The sequence below is a fragment of the Strix uralensis genome, chromosome 9, assembly GCF_047716275.1.
Source record: "Strix uralensis isolate ZFMK-TIS-50842 chromosome 9, bStrUra1, whole genome shotgun sequence".
Lineage (NCBI taxonomy): Eukaryota > Metazoa > Chordata > Aves > Strigiformes > Strigidae > Strix > Strix uralensis.
In genome coordinates this window covers 24970534-24997415 of record NC_133980.1, presented here as the reverse complement: position 1 = coordinate 24997415, position 26882 = coordinate 24970534, and the positions used below count along the sequence as shown (strand labels likewise).

The following is a 26882-nucleotide window of genomic DNA, read 5'->3' as shown; positions in this document are numbered from 1 at the left end:
ACATCAGGACTGCAAATGCATCTGAGGGAACCCAAATAGATGATAGAGGCAGACACAGGTTAACTGTGGCTCTGACAAACTCACTGGTAGGTTATCTCTCCATTTGGGCCTCCTAAAGGCACCCACCACACAGCCTGACTCTAGTCACAAGCGTCATGTGAACTGTGGGGCTCAGGAGTTCCTCCATGTTCCTGGGACTGTGGATTGTAGGACAGTTAATCAACAACTATGGTACAACAGCCGTGAATTAGAGCAACTTCCAGGGAAATAATTTTGCATTATTAGAGTTCATAAACCAGCTGGCACAACAGCATCTTCAGTTGCCTTTAGCACCAGACCACTCCATGGCTATTTCAGGCCTGTGATCTTGGGAAATGTAACATGACAAGCAGTACCACCTAGTAATTTTAGCTTCAGCTTTGCTATCAAACCCAGTGATAAAATGCTTTTATTTCTAAAAATTACTTACTTGATTAAAGTGCTGAAGTTTATCAATTAAATTACTGATGAGTGGGTCCAATCCTTTGACTTTCAGTTCTGGATTATTAATTTGTGCCTTCAATCCATTGGCAACAACTCTACTTGTGTAACTGAAAAAAGAGAAAAAAGAGAAAAACATCAGTGACTGGAACCATATCCATCAAAATAAAAAATCATATTAAAGGAGACTTACAAAAAGCAAATATCTTGTAAATGGAATAGAAATTTGTAATAAATATTTATGTTTTAAAATACACCAAACCAGAATAAAAATCGCAGTTTCTTGCAGTATCATTCATCACTTCAAACTATTCAAGTCATGAACAAACAACAATTTCATAAACCACACAGAGGTTCCTTTCATTCATATTTTAATATTTGAACCTTTATAACTGACATTCTCAAGTTCTTCCATGCAGCAATCAAAGCTGATAGCTTCCAAAACATCATTTTTTCGTAATTACAGAAACCCAGGAAATTTAAGACAGAAACTAAACATCATGAGATTGAAGTAAAATCCAATGAAACTGCAGTCTAATTTTGAAAAGATTCTTAATCAAAGTGTGAGATTAACTTCTCCTGCTAGACGAGCATTTTATCACCAAACTGTCTAGAGACACCATAAAGCAGCAGCTGCTTTCTACCAGTGCTCCTCACCATGCCTTATCTGCATTATGAACTCACTAGCCAGGGTCCACGTACAGGAATTCTCTCTAAGTCCTGCTTTATTTGAGGAATAGCAGCAGTTCTCACACTGCAATGACTTGTCTCTTATCAACAATCTTCTCTCATTGACTGTTGACTGCCAGTCTTTTCTGGAATACACCACAGTGTATTCTCAAAACTTGATTGGCTTGGGGCTCCACCCATGTACTCTCACAGGGAAAATTCCAGGATTGTGCACATTTGGAGTCCACTTCTGAACATGTCTCTACCACAGTTAAGGAGGTGAATTCATCAGCACATGTATGCTGAATCCAGTGCTTCCTGGAAACTGGCTCCAGCGTTGATCTGTTCATGCATGATTTAAGTTCAACCCATCCACAAGACTGAAAATCCCAGAGAGATACAGAGCAAACTTTTTTGGCGAGTCATGTTTTTGAGGGTTGTATGTAACCCCTCCCAGTAGTTCAGCACTCATTTGTCACAAAGTAGATCACGGATGTTTGCATGCAGGAATGTTTGTTCTGAACTGGACAACAGACTGTTCCCAGACCAAACTCTCCTAGACTCACACACAAGGCTGGGAGGATCTCATTAAGATGCCATGTTGGCATCTTTACAGGTCAGGTAGTAATCGCCTGTGCTTCTTTGGACTGAAATGTCAAGAGAAACATCCTGCTATATCTGTTATTTTGATCACACCTACATACTTCGATATCCCAGATGTTCTCCTGTCAGTGAATTCTTCACCCATTTGTGCTGAAGCTGAGCACATCATTTCAAAGTAGAAAAAAGTGCCAAAATTCTATTGTAGAAAGACAACAGAACATCTCTCCAAATATACTTGTCCTATCTTAATTTAATTTAGGATGAACAACAAATTTTATGCAAACTGCTGGCAAAGCGTACTGCAGTACACTGCTGTAAAAGGGGTGGCTTAAAAAGAAAGAACTGAGAATGGTCCGCCTTTTCAGTAAACTCAATAAATTTCACTTCTCAGGACAAAGAAAAAAAGAAAAACAAATGGTTTAGAACAAAGAATTGAAAAAAAAAAAAAAAATCATGTTTTTCACAATAGCCAGATAGTATTTAGAGGATAAGCATTAAGGAAAACTGTTTTCAGTGAGTTTGTATTTTTTTGTTCACTGAACCTTTTTAAGGTAATGTTCTGATTTTTCTTGATGTGTAACTCATACAAGTATAAGCTAATCTGGAAGTATAAACTTTCACGATGCAACGGCATGTGAAAAATGATGGTCAGGTTCTGATCTTACAAGCAGACTGAGACGGCTGAACTGATGTCCCCAGGAAGAACCCAGCTAAAGTATTATTTTGAAGTCAGGACTGGTATAGATCATACCAATCCACATCAATTCATTTGGACAATACTGGAACACTGCTGCACGTTACCTGCCTTTAGCTTTACCTTTGTTCACAAATCATACTATTTGCTGAATGCTCAACACTGCTCACAATGTGAAAACACATGGTTACCCACTGTAGGCGTACAGGGACACCTGACATAGCTTTTTGAGATCATCTAGTTGCAATACAGGAGAAATTTAATTCAATGGGTCAGCTCATGGCCTCCACCAGTCTGTTCAGTGATTCTCTGTGTGCATTGCTTTGTCTGATCAGAAACTCATCAACAGCATCAAAACGCAAGGGTTTTCCTTTTTATTGCTCTTGATTGCTCTCCATTCAACCCCTGGTTAGAGCTATCAGAATTTCTCTAGAGGCTTATGTCATTATAATCCAGGATAAAGGCGGCAAAATTGCTTCCTCTCTGGGTTGGTTGGGGGTTTTTTTGGCAAATGATATCTTCTTTTTCCTGTGAATCACAAGCCTCCATTAAATGCTTCTAAGTGGTATTACAAACCTACAGCACTGCACGGAGTTCTCATAAACATGACCAATTCAAGGACATCAGCAGGAGCATTAATGCCAGAGTCCTCAAAGGGACCCAAATGTGGGAAGTCAATCTCAGTCAACTCATATATATTGCTGTTGCTAAATATATACTCTCTTTTACATACATCGTTATCAGGAAAATAGGACCATTTGGTATGAATGAGTGCACACTCCACCGAGACAAAGGGGATACTCATATTCTTAAAGTTCCATCCACATTTAAGGGCTCACTCTTTAAAGCTCTAGAGATATGCATAAATTACACACAGATATTTCTGCTGCCCAGATTGCTTGTAATTAGATTCATAATGTGGATTACCTGAATTTCAGAAGTCAGAGAAAGCATGCATGAGTTGTGTGAATCCTGCATCATTTCCTTATCTCCTCAGTCTAGTATAGCTTCAGTATGGCAGTCACTAACAACTGTAACTGGTAACGTGAGGCTCCAGCACAGAAGAGTTGGCCCAGCTGTGGTCTGGGATGTGACCTGCACAACTGGAAATGCCCAGAAAACCAACTACAGATCTTTGGCAGTTCCGAAATAGATGTGATCTGCCAAATGAACAGTGTAAAAAGCTGATGTAAAGAGAGACAAAGGACTTACTTGCAGAGCACAACAAAACCAGCTCTTGGGTTTCCCCATAATAACCCGTAAGCTCTGCTTGTCCTGTGTGTTCTTACTGAAAGATCACTTCTATAACAAACCCAAGCCCAGAAACACTCGGATGAACTAAGAAGTGGTGAGTTCAGAGAAGGTGGGCTACCCTGTTCAAGGAGAAGGAGATGGGGCACAGAACTGAAGGAGAATTGCACAGCCAGGGAGAAGGGAGAAATTCCTCCAGTCCATCATAATCAAGGACCAAAGACTGTACTAGAAAAAGATATTATGTCTGACTCAAACTACTACCCTGTAAACTGTGAGTCCTTCTACTAGCTCTGTATCATGCTAAAATACTTTGAAATAAACACTATACATTTCCTGAAAGATAATCTGATTACTTCACTTCTTTGCACTATCTAAAACATTTTTTTTGTTGACATCAGATCCTGAATTACTGGAAATCTACATTAAGTAAGATCAGAAATTGGCTTGCTTTATTTAATAACCTGCAATTTAACTGAAATATTGTAGTACAGAATTGTTAACTCTGGTTACAGCTCTAGTACTTTATTCATACTAAACCCAGAAATGTCAGCAGGAATGGCCAGGAGAGTTGTATTAAAATATTGTCACTGGAGCCCAAGGAACAGTACATGCAGACAGAATTTTCATCCAGACCTCAAGCCTCACGCCAATGTTATTCCACTGATTATTTGGGCAAAGCAATGATACTTTAAAAAACAAACAAAAACAAATTCTAAAAAAACACCCCCCAAACCCTTGTTTTACAGTATTTCAGAAGAACAGTATCAGTTATTTTAGATCTTAGCTAACACAGCTCATCACAGGTTTAAAAAAAAGGTAAAAAGTGAAATGCTGCTTACACATGGGATTGCATTTCAACTGAAGGCACACATATTTATTTTCTATATAATTATATAGTTTAAGATATTTAAGTCTAAACACTTATTTCAAAATAAAGCCAGGTGCTATTCTGAAATATGTTCTTTTCAACTCCTAATATGAAAGGGGACCAAGGTACAGGTTCTCTCAAAGACTTTTTAGATAGTTCTCAATGCCTTTTTAGATAGTTCAATACTTTAAAATTAACATATAAAATAGAAATAACTTCAAATTCCAGGCAAATGACTGCAGGAGTTGCATCAAACTAGAAATGGTATTTAGTTGCAGAAGCCCAGGAAACAGGGTGCTGTTTTCACACCACATCCTTCCCTCCTCCCTGCAGGAGTTCATACTGGTCAGGATACAAGTGCCAGATAAAGCTCTTGTAGGCAGCTTTTCCAAGTAATATTGATCAAGCTCCAGCTGGGAGACTACTTCCATTACTCCGTATTCCTCGGGGTGCAATTACCCTGAGTTGTGGCACTAGCAGCCACTAAGGACCCCAGTGCTTTGATCCGGTGGCTAATGGCCTGTCCTTTTCCCGAGTGTAGTCAGCTCCAGCACAGGTTCACCAGAGGGATTACGGAGCAAAACACCACACCGCACTTCATACGCTGTGTAACATGCACTGAACATTTCAGAATTAACTATATCGGAAATTCAGGATACCCAGAACCTGAACTTCATACGAATGCAACTCTCTTAATTTTAGTTCTCTTTTCTCCACTTGAGTATCTGGCCCAGCATAGCTGCATAACAGGCATCAAAATTCTTATTTAATTGTGGGAGAAACGGGACACCTAATATCACAAGGCAAATCTGAGTCTCACATTAAGTTCAGAGGAATCCATGAACTGCCATAAACATCCCTCTGGGACAGAAATTGCTTTTGATCAAATAATTTGTCATATAACCTTGAGAGTTGCCATATACATAAGAATAAAATGCACTGGCTACTAAATTAAAGATTTATTTGTGGAAATGTTTCTAATTTGGTAACCACATTCTTACAAAATATAATTACACACTACACATCATCAAGGTAACAATTCTGAACCAGAAATATTTTTTAATAATTTAAAAATAATTTTTGTCAGTACTGGTTGAATAATTCCACTATGATCAACAGGGACTAAAACAGCAACACCTTTTTGAGACATACCAGCAAGCTCAAACTCTTTGTGCCTGAGACTTTACTGGTTCTAAAAGTCACATTTAACCATTTATTTCTTTGGCATTATAAAAATGTGACTCTCCTGTCACAGTTTTTTGTGCAAATACATAGACTATTCTGTAAGAAAAATAACCCTTCTCCCCGTAGCAGAAAAACACATTAAAAAACTGCAGACTGGACCACCTAAAAAAATATGTTTTCTCAGCCTTGTAAAAATCAAGTTGTCCAGCAGCCTGCTAAAGCCACAGAAGTTTAAAAAAGCCACTAATTTTATAAACAACAAAATCATAAAATCATTGAGACAAAGCCAGACTTTATAATGATCATTTCACATCCAGCTCTGAGTTTTTCATCTTTGTGCATAACTTTGTAGGCAGGAAAAAATCCTACAGATACATGTTTCTTGTAAAACCACGCAGAAGTAGATAGCACTATGCAAATAATAACTGCAATGAATTAAAATTATGTCTTTTTAGGACCATATGTTTGAAAGTCAGACATTGACTGCAGGCTCTCATTTGCTGAAAAGATTCTGAAGTAGCCTGTTTACTTCAGCAATATACTCACCACACTGTCAGAGCAGACACCACCCACCACCACTAAATGACTCAGAGGTTAAAGGGTTAGAGGGGGAGAAGGAAGGGAAGAGCTTTGAATGTGTCATTTAGTAAGAAGCGATGAGAAATACGGATAAGCTATTTAACTGGCCTTGAGATCCACTGAACAATTAATTCAGTTACATTAGGCATGGTTCACCAGATGGTGTGTTTTGTCTTATATTTATTCATAATTTGACCCTTGGGCTGGAATGGTTTGCCTGAAATTCAATTATGTGAATCCACTGCTGATCTACACCAGCCTGTTGTGTCTCCAAACTAATAATTTTTGGACATTTCCACTGTAGTTTTTAGATGCAGCCCTTGGCACATGTGACACTAACCTACAGGGCTCTGATTTTCTCCCAATTCAAGGAACACAGAAGTGTGCACCAACCAGTAAGAGCAGTGACAAAACACCTGTATGGCTGCATAATAATTCAACTTTGATCTGATTAACCTTCTGCCCACTTCTTTGCAAAATGGAAAGAACAAGCCGAATATATGGTAATTGTGTATCCCTTGCCTGGTTATCATAGTTGCTTGTCACTCAGTAAGTAACTTCAAGGAAGCAAAGCAAATGCCATTTTCCCCAAGTGTTGTTGATGATTAAACATTATTTTCCAGGAGGAAGAGCCAGCCAGCGCAGGATTCTCCTTTGACTCAGCTGTCCCTAAGTTGCACCACATGATGAGGCCAGTGGTGGGTGAGCCCCCCCCACCTCCTTCTGATTCTTGTCATTAAAACTGACCAACAGACAGATTGTGCTTCATCTCCAAGCAACTCCCACAATAGCACCAGAGAAATGTCTTACATCATAATTTTTATCATTTCTGTAGCAGCTTTGCAAACCTGGATTACAGTCATTGAGCATCTTGGCTCAGGGGTCACAAAGAAAGGAATGATCCATCCATTTAGTTCTCTAGGAACTAAATGCTCTTTCACTAAACTGCCACAATAAATAGTTTATTTTTTTAAAAAAGAATAAAAGTAAGAAATACATCTTGATACTGTCAGATAATCAGCAACCATGACAGAAAAAACTGCCAAAGTTTGCAGATTTTGGTTTTGTCTTATAATTCAGTTTCTTTTCATCTACACAACTTGAGTATTCAATGTGTAAGTGCTTTGTAGAATTAAATCTTGGACGACTTCATGACTGTAACATTTATTCAGTTGGCCTGATCCATTAGATCATTCTGCAGTTAGCTCCATTAACTTAAATGGATATATATTCCTTGTTTATAGGAACAGTTTCAGTCAGGCCTCCACTCATAGCAGAACTGCAGTAAGAGCAGCTGAATTCCACCAAGCAGCTAACAAAGGTGTCCTCTTTGTAACATCCTGCAAATGACAATGTGCAAGGGCACATATTGGTAAATCTTGAAAGCTCCAGGTGTTTTCAAGCCCTTGCATTCAGGACTTCAGGCTTTTGTGTGATTACTGAAAGTCACATAACTTCTTGGGTAACCTGAAAACCAGTGGGACATTTTGTTTGTTTTTAAGGGAAAAAACATGTAATTTATGCCAGTGTACAGCAGGAGCAATTCTACTGAAGTCAGTGGAGTCACACTAGGGTAAAATCTGGACACATCACATGAAAATCAGACCCTTTATGCAGAAAGAAAAAAAATGTCATGTGTTCTAAATGATCAGCTGAGCACAACTGGAGCAATATTCTCCAAGAGAAAGATTTATCTGATTAAAAATTTGAATGTAAAGAGCTCATTTTGAATTGATTAAATAACCACCAACAAACTACCAGAAAGCTCAAGTCTAGCACATAATGAGTTCAGCTGCCCTGAAGATTTTGTGAAGCAGAACTGACACGATGTGAATACCGTCTCTGCCGGAACTATTCTAATGGACTTCAGTGGAAGTTTCACAAATAATCTTGTTTATTGGTAATTATGGGAAATGATGAGACAAATACAATGTGCTAATGGGATAATTAAAAAAATAAATCACAAAGTCAAATAGCATTTATAATGGTGTTTCTCCACTTCTGTAGGGCTAAGAAAGACCTCCTGCGGTCTAGATTATAACAACAATTTTAAGACTGAAGGTACAAAACCAATTTACCAGAAGGCTTCAAGTGACTGGATGATGCCCCCCCTTGAACACACGGACAATCAAACTGAAAAGCAACTCAAAAAAGGAGTGTACATGTAAGAGATCTTACCATCAAAAAAAGATGTGTTCATCAGTTTTTCCAGCATCATGATGAAAATGTACTGACTCAAGCTTCACAGAACACTTGTAAAAATGCTTGAAGAGTGTTGCAAAAATGTTATTACAGATTGTAGGTGAAACAGCCTACAATCTTTTCCTAGTTATATGAAAAGTTAATACTACCTTCAAGGCACACTGAAAGCACAAAAGAAATTTGTAGAAGTTAATTGGACAGTATTTATTATGTTGAAGGAAGGAAAGTACTTGCCTGGAATAATATCGGATAGGAAAGCTCTTTAGTTTCAAGTGGAATAAACTCTACAGGACAAGGAAATGATACCTCTATACCCATCAAAGTGAATATAATGAGCAATGAAAATGATACAAACCCAAACGCTGATAACCTAACCAGGAACTGGCAGCATAAAGACCATTCACCATTAAATGAATTTGAGAAACAGAACAGAAAATAGAGCAATAAACAAACAGTATATACTTATCAAAGTAACATCTGTGGCCATTCCTAGGGGAAAAAGTAAAGCTAATCTGAAACGTCTTTTTTTTCTCGGTAACTCCTAGACCTGGGGAGAGCATTCTTCAAGTACAAACAGGAGAAGAGAGCTGAGCTAAATCCTGATGGAGAATCTGATTCTGCACCTCTCAGAGATGGGCAGCTTGCACCCTGTTCTGGAGGCTGTGGAAAAGAAATGGAAACATATGACCGCCTAACTTTTTAACCTGCAGATGAAAGACACTAGTGGAAAACAGGACTGACTCAGCAGAAAAGAAAAAACAGACGCAAGAGAGGAGAGCACTTGAACTCTTAGAAGAAAAAATAAAAGTAGATTACCAATAAACTCCATAGCAGCGGAGATAGAATGAGTATCAAGCAAGGGCTCACAATATTTGGTTGATAGGACTTTTGGCAGGCCAAGGTGGCAAGGATCCAATTCCCCTTCTGAAAACCCTACTTGTTGATACTTAAAAATTAGGCTTGACAGATGACCATGGGTATACAAAAGGATATTCTGTGATCCCAGCACAGAAATTTTTATGAAGCAAAATGGGGAATGTTCCAATTTGCACAGTATCAGATGTATGTCACAGGGAGAAGACCTTGCCTATGGCTCATTAAAAGCAAAGCAAAACAAAACATAACAAAAATACATTAATAGCTAAGAGGTCAAAATTCCGGCTTTCCTCAGAAGTCGGTTTCTCCAAATAGACTTAGATACACACGGGAGATTAACGAACAGCTGACAATAATGAATACACGAACTGCAGCTCTGTATGAACTCAACTCAGGGTCTGAACTCTGCCCTCAAACAGTCCTGGCTTAAGCCCTCTGGCTTCAGCACCCCTCGCCATTCTCACTGCAGCCTACAGCTCTACCGAGGCAGCCCTGGGTGCCTACTGCATGTGTGTGTCACTTCCACAATCAAAACCACTGTTGAGCCCAAGTGTCGCATGGCTGTTATTGAGTATCACTGCTCCTGAAGCAATTTCAAGTTTCTTGTCTGTTTTCAATGCTTTCCACTACTGCGATCCCCATACTTATCTCCACGTTCCTTCATCTACCTGGCTGATTATGCCAACATGAACCCAGGTTGCTTACTTCATTCTAAACCTTTTTCTTCTCTCACAAGCCAGTCTGAAGTACCTTCTCAGGCTACTCTTTAAGGTGACTCACTACTTACCTTCCCTCCTCCCTCAATGCCTACATGTACTGCAATGTTGACAAAGCCATCAACTACTGCCAAAACTGGTGCTCTGCAATGGAAAGATGCATTTTGCTGGTATTTACCTGACACAAGGCAGTAGATCAGATACAGCATTCCTTCCCACCTCACGCAAAGGAGGCTTTTTGTAGTCCAGGCCCATTCACTCTTCCAGGCTCCAGTATAAGGCAGCTGAGATTTGCGCTTTCTGAACCCCTGTCACTTCCCCTGGCTATTCTGGCTCCTTAGGGATGTCTCTGACCATTACATATTCTAAACATGCACTAATGCACACACATTCAACTTTGTTCCCGTATACAGTTTTTCCAATATATTTGTGCAGAGCTATTTGAGGCAATTCTTACCTGCTCCAGTGCCTTCACTTCTGCTCAAGTCTTAATATCTTATAGCACATGTTTGGTCCTTTAGCCACAGATGGAAGAGTTATTGACCCCTTCTGGGATGCAGGAGTGTGAAGTGCACAGTTCCAATCTATTCCTATTTCCAGATTAAAAACTTTATCAGTAAGATGGTGATGCTAAATTTTACATAAGTAAAAAGTAAATAGGAGGCCTTAATACTGTATAGAAAGAGATCAGACACTAAGACTGCCAAATCTCCTGACTCAGAGTTCTTAAACTCCTTCCCTTTTGCTTAATCTTTTCCAGCAGCAAGACAGCTGAATTCATCATTCCAAAGCACCAAAGTTTATTCCTTATAGAGGAAGCAGTATTTTATTGAAGAAGCTATGAGCTACCTGTTCAGCTCACCAGCAGATTTATAGATTTCATCCAACTCCTTCCTTTTGCAACTGCCTAACTGGCATAGATCAGGACAATCAACATTTATTGTTCCCCTAACGTAAAACACCAACAGTCAAAATGCACTCAGCATATCCTGCTGCCACTGGCCAATAGCTATGGGCACTGGATCAGGCTTAGCTTAATTACCAATATCATGTAGCCACCCTTATTGCTAGAATTTCTCGCAGATACACCAAAGCCTCTGCCATACTAGTACTACTGGGATATGTTTTGAACATGGACTTTTTCAATGCCAGCTTCATGGTTTGGAAACAGTTTTGGCAGGTAGCAGTTTTAATTTGTCGCTAGCTTGTATCTAAAAAAATGTTTGATGCAGTAGTTCAGTATCTAGCAAAAATCATCGTTTTTACCACTCTTGAAAACACTGCAGAAAATGCTCATATTAGTAGAGGACAAGTGTGGTCTTAGTTATAGAGATGAAAATGTCTTAGCATTTGTCCAAGAGAAGTGTTTACCCAGGTCAAGGCTGAAGAGCCCAAGAGTAATGTGGGAAACTGAACAGCCTCAATTCATGTTTTTGTCATTAAATACAAAGCATTGTTTTCCTTCCTTGAGTGTTTGGTACTTTTCACCAAAATAAGTGCACTAGAAGAGAGGTCAAATGTAGAAAGATTTTCCTGTCATCACAGATTTGAAAAAGAGAATATTTATACAAAAATCAATTTACTTGACCTATACTGTTCAATTCTTCTGCTAATACTGTTGAAGATTTATGTCTGGATGAAACTGTTCCTTTCCACAGTTTAGCTTCTCTCCCACTTGATTTTGCAGTAAGGTCACAATCCCGAGTTCATGATTTTATACTTTGTTGCCACAGTCACAAACAGCAACACAAATTCAACACAAGTTCACTGCAGGATTAACTACCTCAAGGACCAAACTGTTAGTAGAAAACACGTTTAAACACCAATACATACGCCACAAAATACTGTGCAGAAGAAAACCTAAGAAAAAAAATGACAGGGAATCCTTTTTCCGCTGCTGTAAATGTCCTCATCCTGAAATCCAAGTGTCACAGAGGCTTCTGTCCTGAAGAAACCCAGTTTCTTCACCCAGTCATGTGAAGCACGATCTTATTTTTGACAGCTACTTCTAAACTGGATGATAGGAAGTGGGAAGAGTAACCACTTCTGACATACTTGCAAGTTAGTGGCATGTTTCCTCAAGAGTTTTGATTTCTGTTGCACAGATTCCCTTCCCGTACACCCCCACAAAAGCTCTAACACCTTTGTGTTAGATACAGTGAGAATACTTGCCATAAAATCACCAAGTAAATTAACACAAAGTAGATCATGAGACTCCCTAAAAACAGGTAAACTCAAATGACCTTCCCATCATCACACGTATACATGTAGTATACTCACATTCATACATGTAGTACACTCACAAACGTGCATTATCTACTTTTTAGCTAGAAGATATAGAGACCTGAAAGCAGAAAAATAAACAGGCTGAATATTGTAACATAGAAAGAAATAAGCCTAACAGGTCATTATGCTAAATGCAACAGAGAGCAACTGAAATGTACTCAAGTAACTGCTGTTGCAGTGATTGCAGGGACTCTCACACATCCCTCATCTACATAAAGCCCAAGCTGACCTGACTTTTTTTTGCATATAAGTATCATCACAAATAATCTCTTTAGTAATAACATGCTATCACCACAAATACTTTCTTTAGTAATAACATGCTAGTATCCTCAGTTTATGTTTAGGGGATGAAGTTATAGTGCCTTAAGCAGAGACTCTAAAAGAATCTTGTCCCATCCAGTTCCCATTGATCATCTGGGCCTAAACAACTTATGCTCATACTTGGAAGATGTTAATGAGCAAGGTATCAAATGCTGACCTCTCATGCTCACCCACCCACTGTTGTTTACAACAACAGGAATAAATAGGTATCTCTTCCATCCTCCTGCATAAAGGAACACTGCTTCGACTGGTCTGTTGCCAATTACATTGCTAGAATACTTGTCTCCAGGTGCAAAGGCTCACTTGGACTTTCTTCTTAGCCCTCTTGGCACCTTGGAAGTCTCCATGATTGTGCTCCCAGAATAAGGCCAAGGAGACACTTGAACATGGTCAGGACACACCCACGAGCTAGGCTGGTATGGGTAATGCAAGATGAATCCTCACTCGCCCACTGGAGGACTTAGCAAGCTGCCTTTTAATGAATGCTCCGCAAAGAACGTGAATGAGCACTTCACTGCCCAGTTTAAGCACTTCTCATAGTATGGCAAAGCAGTCAGGACCTATCAAGCAGCATGTTACTTTTTCTGTGGACGTAAGGTGCAGCACAAAGTACTTCAGAGCTTAAGTGTTACCACCCTTGGTTAAAGAAAGAGCTGAGCGTTTCAAGTGGTTGCAATGGGCCAAGCAGACAGAAAGCTTTTCCCTCAAGCTCAACAGCTGCCCTGAACTGTGTATTTTTTCAGGTCTTTCCTGAGATGCAGAGAGCTTTTGCACACCACACATGATGGAGATGACACCACTCAGCACAGGAAATATGTACCTGCCTGTGCTCAGCCATAAGGAAAGGCCTACAAATACCAGGAAAAAAACGACAAGAGGGCTGACTCTTTTTTCCTGCTAAAATCAGAAGAAAAAAAAAGAAAAAAAAGACAGGAAGTCTCTCTTTTTTCTTTTTTAAGATGTGTACAATATTAAAGAACACAGAGAACCAAAGTCGTTTTGAACACAAGACAAAAGGAATGAAAGAATAGCAGGCAGTTTGTTGTGGCACAACTATCAGCTACAAAGTACCACTTGTTATCTATGTGCTAAAAATATTATAATGATTAATGGCAAGGACGAAGGAAAAAACAAATAATAGACGGAAGAATAAATGATGTAACGATGTTAAAAAAAAAAGTAAGCATGTGACATTTCAACATTTACAATAGGATCTGAATAGGCTTCAGTTTTCTATAGTGTCATTCATCTTTGAGGTATCCTGAAGAACATTACAAAGGGGTGGGTTGGGCTGGTACTACTGTGACTGATGGCAAATGGAACAGGCATTAGTCACTATAAACAGTGCACAAACAAATATTAAAGCTGGTTTTCAGTATGTGAAAAAACTTCGCAAGTCAGCTAACTTGGATACTTAATTTCTCTTTTGAATAAGATGGCAAGGACTGCATAAGGACATTGGTGATGGACAGTTGTTCATTCTGAGGTCATGGGCTCAAATCTTCAACAGCTGAGCATTTGCAGTGCCTGCTGGTTATTCAGCAGCCCACGCAAACACTTCCTTGTGGGCAGTCACAAGCAATGTCAGACAGCGTGTTCTCGCTTGGGACGTTTCAGGCAGGCTGACTGTCGGTGGAGTTGACACCTTTTAGCAGGGAAAAAGATAATTTCTGTCCCCTTCAGGGCACTGAGTTCCTTTAATTATGGTGCAGGCTTAGAGGGACAGGGCTGAGCAGAGGGAGGTGGTGGAGATGCTAGTGGGTTGCCATGGCACCAGGGGGTCTGACCTGTGGGAAGGTGTCCTGTTTGGCCGCTACCTCCTGACCCCTGGGCAAGGTGGCACCAGCCCAGCCCCTCGCTCCGGCAGAGGGAGGTAGAGGAGCAGTGCCAGGAACAGTCATCTCTGACGCTTCCTTCTCTGATCAGCTGACAGACGATGAATACTATGAAGATGAAGGACAAAAAGGAACCCAGGGGCTTTTGCAGCTTGTCTGTACCTCCTGCCATGTGCCCTGCTCTGGATCCAGCACAAAGAAGGGACAGAGTCCCACACCGCTCCCTGAACAGGCACAGACCCAGTCCTCTCTTTTCCGTAACAAGTCGAAAACCAATCTTACCACTCCTGATCACATTTTGCAGCAGTACAGCAGAGGCAAAGGGGTATATATCTTTCCTTGAGCTCTTTTTCAGGACTGTTGCAGCTTTCTGGGTCTAGGATCCAAAAGGCAGCCAGCAGCTGGCTGTGTTCCTCACCGTCGCTGCAGCGCCCAGGGTCTGTCGGCCACACAACTGGGCCCGTCAGTCACACAGCTGGGCCCGTCGGCCCACAGCAGCCAGAGAGCGGATTCTCTGGGGCAGGCTGGCCCCAGAGGCTGCTGCTTCTCAGAGCCCACGAGCTGCAGCCGGGTGTGTGTGCAGCGCGGCTGGGCAGCAGCAGATGGCAGGCCTGGATCAGCCTCCCCTGCCAGGCAGAGCCTCCAGCCTAACCCTGGAGAGACCACGTCCTCTGTCTCCCTTTCCCACCCTGTACTATGCTTTTAGTTAATGAGATAAAACTAATGTAATAGGGTCAAGACTTAAACCCTTCCAAGCTTTTTCATAGACTGCAAGGAGCTTTGGATCACACACAGACAATTTAAGGCAGCTGGAAAACTTACAGCAAGGACCACTACACCCACAGCCAATATTCAGATCTGAGGAACATATCGCTGGAAAAAATCTTGCCTGTGAACATTAGCCTGCACAAGGCCTTGATGTGACAGCGAACACAAAAATACTCTGTTGGGATAGCAGCTGAAGGCTCTTAGAAGTTTGTCAACATTAACTGAAAAGTTTTCCCTGGTTAAAGACTGTCTTAAAATCTGAACAAGAAATGATGTCTGAATCTGTTCTGCAGTGATTTTCAGAGGAGAAATTACTTTATGCACAACCACTGGTTTTGAAGGTTATGCTGGAAAAAGGCAAGAGGAGCAAGAGGATGAAGCGTTGACTCTTCATTTCCTACCAGTGCACAGAAAATCTTTTACCAAAGCAACTGGGTAGAAAAGCTATGAATCAAGTTCTCTTGTTTCACTGACTTGAAATTAAGTGTTTCCTATCAGGAATGGCAAAATATTTTCTGCAGACATTTATTAAACACATCAATCTTCTACTATGAGATTGAATTTAAAGAACAATTAATGAGAAAATGTTTTCAAATGAGATTAAAATTAATCAAAAAAGGTGTGCAGGGGGTGATGAAGTAGTTTATTGCTTGCGTTTTAGATGAGTCACCTCTTTTTAACATAGCAAAAATTAACCAAAAAAAGTTAGAGATCAATTAAGCCAAAATTAAATTATTTCCCCTAATTTTTTGTTTTAGTGTCTAAACTAAAAAAATCTGTTAATTCCTGAGGTGTACAAGATATTCAGATGTGTCTGTATAGTTTTACATACACTTACAAGTTCCTGTTCGGATCTTGCCTTGGCATGAGAGTAAATACCATGAAAAATTAATAGCCTCCACGTAGACAGTTATGCTCAGCAATAATGATCTCTAATCTATTTCTCAAAAGCATCTCTGAAACTCTAATGACAGCTCTCCCTCTGGCAAATGGTGCAAACACAGCAAATTGCTTGGGGAAAAAAACATTTAATCAATGTTTTATTAGTTTTCATCTTGAAGAGAGGAACATATGATCCACATGAAAAGGTAAGACATAAAACTATTAGAAATTATTGGATTATTAGCTTAGCCTGGGCCAAATTTTTTAGGCAATCAAAGCCTATGGCTTAATGCCACTGCTCTAGAAGGGACAAGTTTGGTACTTGTAGAAACAGAACTAAGAGTCACTTGTGAGAGACACAACAGAGTGGTCACACCATCAGGATGCAGTTGTCTATCCTACTTGCAAAGCATGCATCAAAAGAAACTCCAAACTCTGAACAGAGCTATGAACAGAGTAGACTCTGCATTTCTTCGCCCATGTGCAACCATGTCTTTGGCCACCTCACTGCCAGAGGCTGGCTTCCCAGCTGGCCCTCTTTCTCTTTCACAAAGTCGCCTGCTTTTGCAGGTGGGTTTCCACACTAGTGGATGGGACTGGAGACTGGAAACCTTAGACCTTAGTCATGACAACAATTGTGCTTGGATCTGCACAAATCCGTGGGGACTCTTCATGGATTTAAAGCTGGGCTCACATACTGTTTGCCAGTAACTGCGATTTTTTTTGCGCACCAACTCTTTGTTAGTAAGCAGTTAGAGATATATGTAAAATCCATTAGTACAATCATCAAGTAAAAGCTTTTGACGGAGATACTATGCTCAGAAGCTGTAAGATGATGTTACAGTGCAGGCTCATTGCTTATAGTGCAGATTAATGAGGAACCAAGCAGAGTGGTCCGCACTGTGTTTCTGAGAGGTATCATTCCCACCTTTTAACATAAAAAGGACAACCACACGTAGACAGGCTGCTCACAGCTGCCTCCTATCAGCAGCAGTCCAGAATCTCTGCTGAATGCTCCAAGCAAACACCCTACCAGGTACCACACACATCCCTCTGATAGCCAGTTTGGCTCTGGGCACCAGAGGTGGGTCAAGAAGCAAGTTCAGGACAGTCTTGCTGAGAGGAGGCAGTATGAATTTTGTACACATTTTCCATGTTGGTTTATTGCTTTACTTAGCACATGTCTTAGAAGGGAATGAGAATCCCGTATCTTGCTCTCCTCTTCCTCTTCTACAAGCAAAGTGACTCAAATCAAAGGAGAAAAAAGACTAAAAACAACTAGTTTAAGGAAACAACTGAAAGTCACCCGGTAAGTCCTGCTTACTTCACCTGTCCCACACAAAGCTGCATAACTCATATACCATTACAATTTGATTGTAAACTTGGGCAGAGCAGAGTGGCTGGAGCCTGGGACAAGCTTGCAATGACACAGCTGATACCAGCCGCAGTGAGAGAACCCCTCCAGCCCAGTGCAGTCTCAGCCCCATTTTGCTCTGTTTCAGGGGCCCCCAAGTTTATGGGACTATTGGGCAACTGCTTGTCACTACTGAAAAAAGCTTTGCAAGAGAAGGAAGTAGAAGCAGCTGCTCTTAGTGGTAGTTTTCCCCATGGGAAAGCAGCAGTGCCTGCAACACACATGGATGGCACAGCAGGGACAGCATCTCAAACACTGAGTGCTTGGTGGCTGTAAGACACAGTGAAAGGCGGCACATCAACAACAGGGTTTGAGACCTGCCTGAAAGCAGCTCCTGGAGACCACACGAACCTCTAGGCTTCTGTACCTGCTCCATGCAGGTATTTTGTTTTTTAACGCAGAGAAAGTATCTTTTATTCATAAAACCAGTCTCCACTTGCCTCACTGAAAACCTGCTCTCTGCTTCCTTCCTTCAAACTAGTCAGAATTGTGACCGTAGGCTGTCAGTACAATAGGTGTGGGCCCTGAAAGCTGATGTGTAAATAAAGCTCCAAGGTGTCCCAGGGCAGTGAAGCACAACTTGTACCACCTCCTGCGCTGGGCCAGGCCATGCCACAGGGAGCCAGCACAGGCTTCACCTCCAGAGCTCCCGCAAGGAAGTGCAGAGACCACGCAGCCCTGCCAAGACTCTGTGGTAGCGTGGATCCCTCCCCAGCAGGAACCTGGGCTCACAATGAAGGACCTCAGGAATAGAAGTGCTCTATCTTCAATAAGAGGCAGTGATTAATCACACAGCTGTATGCTTGTGGGAGTGGAAATGAAAAGCCTTTTATTGGCATCCTCATTATTTAATGATAATTAGAGCCCAGCGTACCATAAACTGCCCCCAGTTTTCATTTTTACAAATAGGAGGTAAATTCATTGCTCCTTCTACAGATGTCTTGAAATCTATTCAGTTAGCCCTCAAATATAAAGGAAACTGTAAGTGCAATGGCATAGTTAAATCTGAATAATATAGAATTAAACAAACCTTTACCCACTCTGTGCTTTGGAGCGGGGGTGGGGAAGGGAGAGCTGTTGCTTAAAATTATTCTTGCAGCTTTACATGGTTAGTCTCCAGCAGCTCTAATCTGTCTCATTTGTAATTTCTCCCAACTGCAGGAGGGATGTTGGAATTGCCAGAGAAGATCAGCTCAGCAGCACATTTAGCCCTGAATTCCTGCCTCTGGCAACTGCCTAACTTCTAACGCTTCAGTGGAGAAAAAGAAGAAAGTTTTCACCATATACCTAACAAAAGATATTTTTCTGAACCATGGATGACAGCTTGTAGCCTCAAGCATGAAATTTGATTACTTAAGTTTACATCTTTCTCCACCTTTCCTCCCAGAGATATGTTGTCATTTACACTCTATTTATGCTAGTGTATTTTTCACTGGCCTTCCAAAAACAAGACAGAGAAGAAAATTCTTATCCAACAAAAGAGATCTCATGAGATCCAAGGGTTCAAAGGGCTGGCATGTCTTCTAGGAGTTAGACACAGCCACCAAAGAGTGACCCCAGAGCCTGTAACTGAAGTTACACCTATGGCTGTAATTACCTACCAAACTCCTGACCTTGACGATATTTTTATATAAAAGGAGTGTATTACCACATTTCTTTACAAAGCAAGCAAGCTATAATTTCGGATAATTTCTGATCACAAATAAACCTGTAAGCCTAGCAAAATCCAAATAAAAACCACTGCTAGCTTTTTTGACAGAGCACTAATATCACTTCCAAAGAGCACAAGTTACCCTGAAAGGGACAGGGATGGGAGCTGGTTCTGTTCCCCTGGATGCTTGTGACATTCCTACAGTCACCATCACTGCAAACATGCTGCTGTTACTTCAACATGCTGTGAGTGAAGTAGACTGGTACTGATAATGATATCTACTAAATTCTGATTTTTGGTAGGAAAGAAGCTCAAGAATTTTCAGTTCTAATTTAAAAGCCAATGCAGTAATTTTCTGTCATTTCACTGCGCTCATTTGACATGCCAATCACAAAAAGTAACCCAGCAGGAACTGCACTTCCATTTTAATATAATTTCAAATAATAACAGCACATCTATTGCTTAAGAGTGATTAGTACCAGTACTTCCATTAAAAGATAAGTGGCACAGTATTACTGTTGAAGTTCATCTGTCTTAGTAGACAGTAAGTAAGCTTGCGGAGTGATCGCCTCCTACAGACTCTCAAAAGTTATAAAACTGCATTCGGTGTGGAGAGTGACTCTCTGCACACCATCTATAGCCAAGTAGGTTTACAAAAAAAACCCCTCATGAATTACTATCTATTAACTCAGCAGAGAGGAAAAAGTCGGTTTGCACAGATTCTACTGAAAAAATCAAGTAGCTTTGGTTCCATTAAACCAGTGATTAAACTATTACATTCTTGGAAATCATAATTTTATAGTTAAGTCTAATACACCAAACGATTTAAAACACGGGATCTGGCTAGGGAATGTTCTGTACAGTGCTATGAATATTCAGCAGCAATTTGAACCTTGAGCTCCCTCTTGTGCCAAATAACTAAATTACGAACAGAATAATTTGTTTTTAATTTACTGTTTTAGGTGATGGGGATTTTTGGTGAGTGGATCCAAGAACGCTGATGGACAATGGGCAGCCAGTGCCTGGCCCATCCCCACACAAGTGTTTAATATCATATATATATCAATTCAGTGTAGCACCCGACTGAAAAAAATAATAGGCATATGTAAGCATGAGGGTTTTTTACTTGTGCTCAGCTCACAAAAGTATATTTCTTAACCTGACATTCACATCCAAATGCAGCTGCATCTTAATGCACGCAATACATGTTACATGCAAAACATGGGCTCTAGATTCCTTGTCTTCACGGATTCCTTCATTTTGATCAAAACGCAATTTGTGACATTTTTCAAAGAATATTGCTTTTTCCCTGAACACGTATGGAAATGCCACATGACCTGAGGCATACAGTCCGACATAAGAATGGTCTCTGAAAAATCAAATGTCATCTCTATCCTTAGTGTAACTGTCTAATGTTTTGAAAGCAGAGAACAACACAGGCAATAACTATATAGACAATAAATGACACTGCTTCCAAGGACAGTCTTTGAGGCCAGTCTTCTAACCCCTTATCCCAGATTTATTATTTTATAATAAAGTAATAGCTCATCTAAAAAATTATAAGGAAAAGACAGTTCTGCTACACTGTGGGTAAATAATGCTGACACCTGAGCACTCTGAGAATGACAATCATCCATTTCAATAACAGTGAAGTGTTTCTTCAAGCAAAGTTGCCTGTTTGAAATAGAGATATTATTCTCATAAGGAAAACCTATGCCTGTAACTGACTTTGGTTTATAAACCACATGCAAATAAAAACCTCCTAAAAGTGACACTGCTTAGAAACCAAACTAATGCACACATAAAATACATCATAAAAATGGATTAAGAGCTGCCCTCGCACGAGAGGTTATATCAAGCCAAGACGCTGCTCCCCTTAAAACTAAAGAGAACTTAGACTTGATGAGAGTGGGACAAGCCCAGGTGGTTGGAGACCCTTTAGAGTATTTTAATAGTTGTCATGTAAATAAGTTTTTGAGGGTGTGGGGTGTAAGACACAGTGTGACAGGTGTTTCACCACACTTTGCAAACTTTAAAAAATGAGATTTTTTTGAAATATTTAGAAATTGACTTCATATTGAAATACGAAAGAACTGTGCTTGTTAAAAGCCTATGGCCTGATGTTTTTCTGGGCCCTCAAGCATAGCTCTGCAAAGTGCTGCTGTAAACCTGCTCTTTCTGGGATTTATGTCTGCTGTCATTCTCAGATTTCTGTAGCAAGGGCTCTCAGCATAAAGGCAAGAAGTTGACATGCAGGGTCTGTAAATGTGTGGACCAGGCTGTGTTTTTTTCCCTTTCATCCGTGACATCTTCTGCAAGCCTAGGCAGGCTCTCATGACTAAAGGCACTGCCGTCGCTGGGCTTGCACAGGTGGTGATGAGCAGGAACCTCAGAATCCAGTGGCACCAGCATGCACAGAAAACAGAACCCAACTTGGAGTTGTGCCTGCAAGGCTGCAGAAATGCATTTTTATCACCAGCATCTACAGAGAAAACAGACTTCATGTGGTGTGCTGTGCCGAGTAATTCCTCAGTCAGAGGTATGCTCCTATATAGTAATTTCTGAGATTAGAAACACACTTTAACTGTCAAATTCTGTTTTTCCAATGTAGATATGTGTAAAATAAAACCTGTACAGCAATTACTAGGAAAAACTGACTCCTGGATAGACTTGAGACATATACAGTGAGACAGACAACTGAAAAATCACCTATTTTCCCACTCAGTAGGTAAACCAATATTTAGCAAATCTGTTTCTTTAGGGCAGTGCTTATATTTAAAAAAAAAACCTATAAATTTTTATCAGTCACACAGCTCTCCCAGAATGTTCTGTTGCCTGCTAAACAGGTGGCCAATTTGTAAAATATGACTAGTCTTCAAATACCTTCCTAGCTTTTTGGAGTGTTTTGTTTTTAATCATTACTCTTATTTTTCTATTGCCTTCTATGATAATTATTTCAGATTTTCTTCCTAGACCCAGGTACTGACTTGCACTGGACTGAATGCAGATCCCCATGGAATAAGTACAAATTAAGCAGCCTCATCAGATGAGTATTCCTCATTTCCAATATGTTTTTTGTGATCTTTTAGGCAGTCTTAATCCAGTGGATATGGGCAGTGCTGATTTAATAATCACACATGGTTTTACTCAGAATGTTACCACCTGGCTCTATGTCAAATGCCTTACAGAAGTCTGAGTGCATTAGTAGAGTTACCTTCATCAAATTTTTGTGACTTGAAGAAAAACTGAGCATCAACTTGGTCTGATAAGATCTCCTGTCCATACACCAGTGTTGCCTGGAATTATGTTACCACCTTTTGGTTCTATATTAACTAGGTCCCATATGACCCTTTATAACTGCAATTATCATCAAACTAAACAGTCTTTATGTGCTTGAGCCATCCCATTCATTGACTTCAAAACAGTGGCACATCATGAGCTTTTATTCCCAGATTTTCTAAGCAGTGTTTTGAATACTCTCCATCCTTACACGGACAGACACATGTCTGCATGAGCTGTGCAATTGCTGCCTGCCACAGAAGTCCATGTAGAGACTAATGTGCGCCAGGAAAGACCCTGGCTCCACACTTCAACAATTACAAGTATATTTAAACTTCAAGCCTAAACTGTGCACAGACTGTGCTTATGGTGACACATTTTGTGGGAGAGCAACAAAGAAACAGGGTAAAACCAACCACTGTTCTTGGCAACCAAATGCTGTCCTGTATTCACAGTAACCAGGTTCTCTTCCATTCATCTTTTCCATCCTTCAACCCTTAGCAAATCAAAACAACTATCTACTATGAAACTGCCATTTTCCTTTTTCTTGTAAAACATATTTGTTGCAATTTTTCAAAATCCTTTAATTTCAGCCTAACTCGACAACTGTAAAAAATCAATGGCAAGACTGGCATTGATTTCAGGAGGGCACTGTCTAAACCCGATTGATTTTACCATCTTCTCACCCGATCCTTTGGTCCTTAGTGAGAAACAACTAAGTGAAGCTTGAACGTTTCTTTGTTCCAGTAAGCTGTTTCCACTAAAGATCAGGACCAGACAGACAACCTCCAATTCCTAAGCATGGCCATTCTTTGGGCGATGTGGTCAGCACTGAAGGTAATACACTGCAAAAATAGTTAGACAATGTCCTCACAGCTACAGGTTTCAAGACATGTGGTGTGTAGGTTTAAATATTGCACATCTAAACTGGAACACCAAACAGCAGCTCTCCAAAGGCAGCCGTATGTTTACGACCTTTATATATAACATTGCAGAGTGACTTACACAAGAACCACTACCACTAGAGATTTGCAGTCAGAGCAAGCTCTGATAAAGTGTCCCCACTCTGGTCCCAGAATTGAAGAGAGAAGAGCATCCCTCCCCCGTGGTGTCAGGGTGCTGTGATGCTCCTTTGCCTGCCAGTCACACAGAGCCTGAAGAAAACAAAATCCAGAAAGAAGCCGGGTAAAACTTCAGGTGGGAAGAGCAGGAGAAGCTGCTGCTGAGCCACCTCGGGACTGGAGCAGCATCACAGCGTGCCCAGGAGTGCCCACAGTGCCTCCCCAGTGCTGCCTGCCATCCCCTCTGCGAGCCCACTCCTCCCTTCTCTTACTCCCTTCATCATCAGAAGTAGGAATATCTCAGCTCTCCTCTACATGTGCCACCACTCTACCCACAGCTCATTCCGCCATTCACAACTAGAGTGTATTAATCACTATTTATAGTGATAAAAAATCAGGAGGATAAATCCTGAAAATAAAGAATTTTTTTTTTTTTTTGATTTTTTGCCTTCCTTATTTTCCATAGTAAAGCAGAAAGGGACAAAAAAGAAAATAGAAAGAAAAATGCTTGCAAACCCAGGGAAAATAAAATTACATTAATTTTTTTTATTATTATTTTCTTTCCTCTAATGTTAAATGTAAAAAAATCCAAACAAACAAAAAACTCCTCGTGGAAAACTCTAGACTAGGGACGTTTTTTGTGATTGTTGCTTGAGCTTGCATATCTGTGAATTAAAAAGAACTACCATTTTGGGACCACATTTATGTCTTCTGTTGAAGATGTGTGTTAGTTTTCAAACGTTTGTTTTTTTGATAAAAAAAGATAAAACATCAAGTGCCCCCTGCTTTCTAAATGGAGCACAGCAAAAAGCTGACCATTAGATGGCCTGTGCACGCATACTGAAATTAAACTTGTGAATCTTCAGCTTGAGAGTGTGTGTTTCTAGGAGATAAACATGTAATACATTATAACAAATCAAAGTTAATCTATTGTTCTCCCTCTTATTTCATCAGCTCTTTGGATTAGACTACACAGCTTCACTACCGTGCACTATGAATAGAGTAGATGGAAAATCTTTTTTATTATTCTTAAAGAATACATTTTTCAAAGTCCGATTATAAATCCTTGGCTGGCAGGAATTACTACCAGAAGTATTGTTTGAGGAATATATTCTCAGCACAATGCAAAAGGCTTTCGCCATGGATTTGAGGAGAGTAATGAAAACTGTCATTAAACCTGAAGCTGGGCAGATATTGGACCTTTCCAAACCAAGCCTAATAGCTTACTTTCATATTTGCATATTGTTACTAATTCACCATTTTTACAGAGCAGGTGCTTTTAGACATATTGTTAATGCATCTAAGTATTTCCGCCTTTCATTGCACAGTATTCCTTTAAGTCTGAAAAGGAAAATGGCACCAACTGTACATCAAATCACTGCATATGGAACACACCAACAGTGGTTATGTTGCCTTCCTGTATCAGAAAATTAGTTTAAACAGCAACGGTGGTATATCTCTCCCAAAATAGTGAATCTTACCCAAACTATGTGGATGAAGCAGTGCGGGTGGGCAACTTGTGTGCAGCGTCTACTCCAATTCATACACCTCTTTCCACAAAACTCTATTCTATGTTATTATCAGGAAAGATTAACCTGCACACTGCAGTCTCTCAAGCATGTCTGGGAGACTTTAGTCACCCTCAACAAGGCAGTGATTGACCATCCCTGGGTATAGTGAAATGGGAAACAAAGATAACTAAGCAAACTAGCTCTGCGTACATGCTCACAGACCAAGCTACTGGATAATGGCATGGAGGGATGTCTTAGTGGTGTGTCCCGCTTCTCTACACAATGTTAAAACTAGATTTAGCATGAACTGACAAAAAAGTTACAGAAACAGCGATAAAAAGGACCAAGTTCACCAGGAAATTGATACTAAATGGAATTTTTTGCCTTCATTTATTAATTTTCTTCAGCCTTCTCTCTTATTGTTCTTGGCCTTTTTATGAGCTCCTCTGGACTGTTGCTTTTCGTGGTATCTGCTGATAATTGCAGGCAGTGATGAAGTAGAGTACTGTTAGGAACTGGTATGCTGGCTCAATAATGCAATCTCACTTATGGACGAACCCTAAAAAGCAATCTATCAAAAGAAGAATAAGCCTCCCCTTTGTCCCTGGGGCAGAGACAAGGTTTTATTAAAAAAGGAGGAGGGGGTTATGGGTGAATGTCTTTGTTGAGAATTTTTACAATTGTATTTCAGTTTTCCTCTCAACACTGAACTGCCACTTGCTACCACATCTCCTGGCTGTTTTGTCTGTATAAACTAACAAAATGCTAACAGGCCAGTTTTAATATAAAAGGCAGATCAAATAAGGGACAACCCTTAGGCTACAACCTATAAGACAATCATTAAACAATTTCAGGCTCTCCTAAAAGGAGCTTTTCCACTAAAAAAAATATCCACTGAACTCTCAAACATAACCCCCATTCTTGCTGAACTCAGCAAGTTTAGCAGGAAACTACCACACTAAATGCCCCACAGTAACATCATTAAATTCTTTGGATCTTGGACATGTATTCTGCATGTAATATATTATATCCAGCGCATTAAATGCTCTCTTAGCAACTAAACAACCACTACTCACCAAAATGAGCTCACTCAGATTCTTAATAACAAACAGAAAATCCCAGAAACCCGTGGGAGAATATAATTCACAAACCACTGCATCTCTGACCTCTCATCCCTTATGAGGGATCTTCAAAAACAGTTCTAAAATACAAGCCTTGGAACTAAAATTCATAACTCTGCTGGACAGTAAAAAAAATAATAAATCACCCTCAATATATATGTACACTGCTTTCAAGGCATGTTATATTTCCTCATCTCACAGCTAGCCCCTTCATGAGCTGCAGACAACGACCTGTCTCCTCTTTTCTCTCTCTCTGCCAGAGGAAGTCCCCAAGGGTAACAATCCCCTCCTCCACCTGCCCCCATCTCAGAGCTACAACCTTTCTCCCAGTAGTTAGCTGATTTACATGACAGAGTGACTGTATATGACACTTTGGACCTTTGTTCTATTTAAGACAGTTACCTAGGAGCAGCAGATACTGCCCATCAAATTACTCCATATAATAATGCATTTATCCAAGCACAGTTAATTGAGACCCATCTCACACTGCATTTCTTTGCTTCTTTCTTCTCAGCTACTCACATATGCAGTCCCCTCTTCTAATGAGGTCTGGGCTCAAAGCAGATAAAACACAGCCTTGACTCCACCGTGTCTCAAAGCCAGGTGCAACAAAAGCAAGCAAGAAGA

General features: G+C 40.3%; 1 protein-coding gene across 3 annotated transcripts in view; it reads right to left on the bottom strand.

The window, feature by feature from the left end:
• The window catches only part of LOC141947086 (glypican-5-like), a 396015-nt gene that overhangs the window by 157708 nt on the left and 211425 nt on the right, over positions 1-26882 (bottom strand). For all 3 annotated transcript variants that reach the window (XR_012630020.1, XR_012630021.1, XM_074877779.1), the window contains exon 7: positions 470-590. Coding sequence is in view for 1 of the 3 variants with exons in the window: in XM_074877779.1 (XP_074733880.1) it covers positions 470-590 (121 nt within the window). In the remaining 2 variants the exon portion in view is untranslated. The remainder of the gene's footprint in view (positions 1-469; positions 591-26882) is intronic.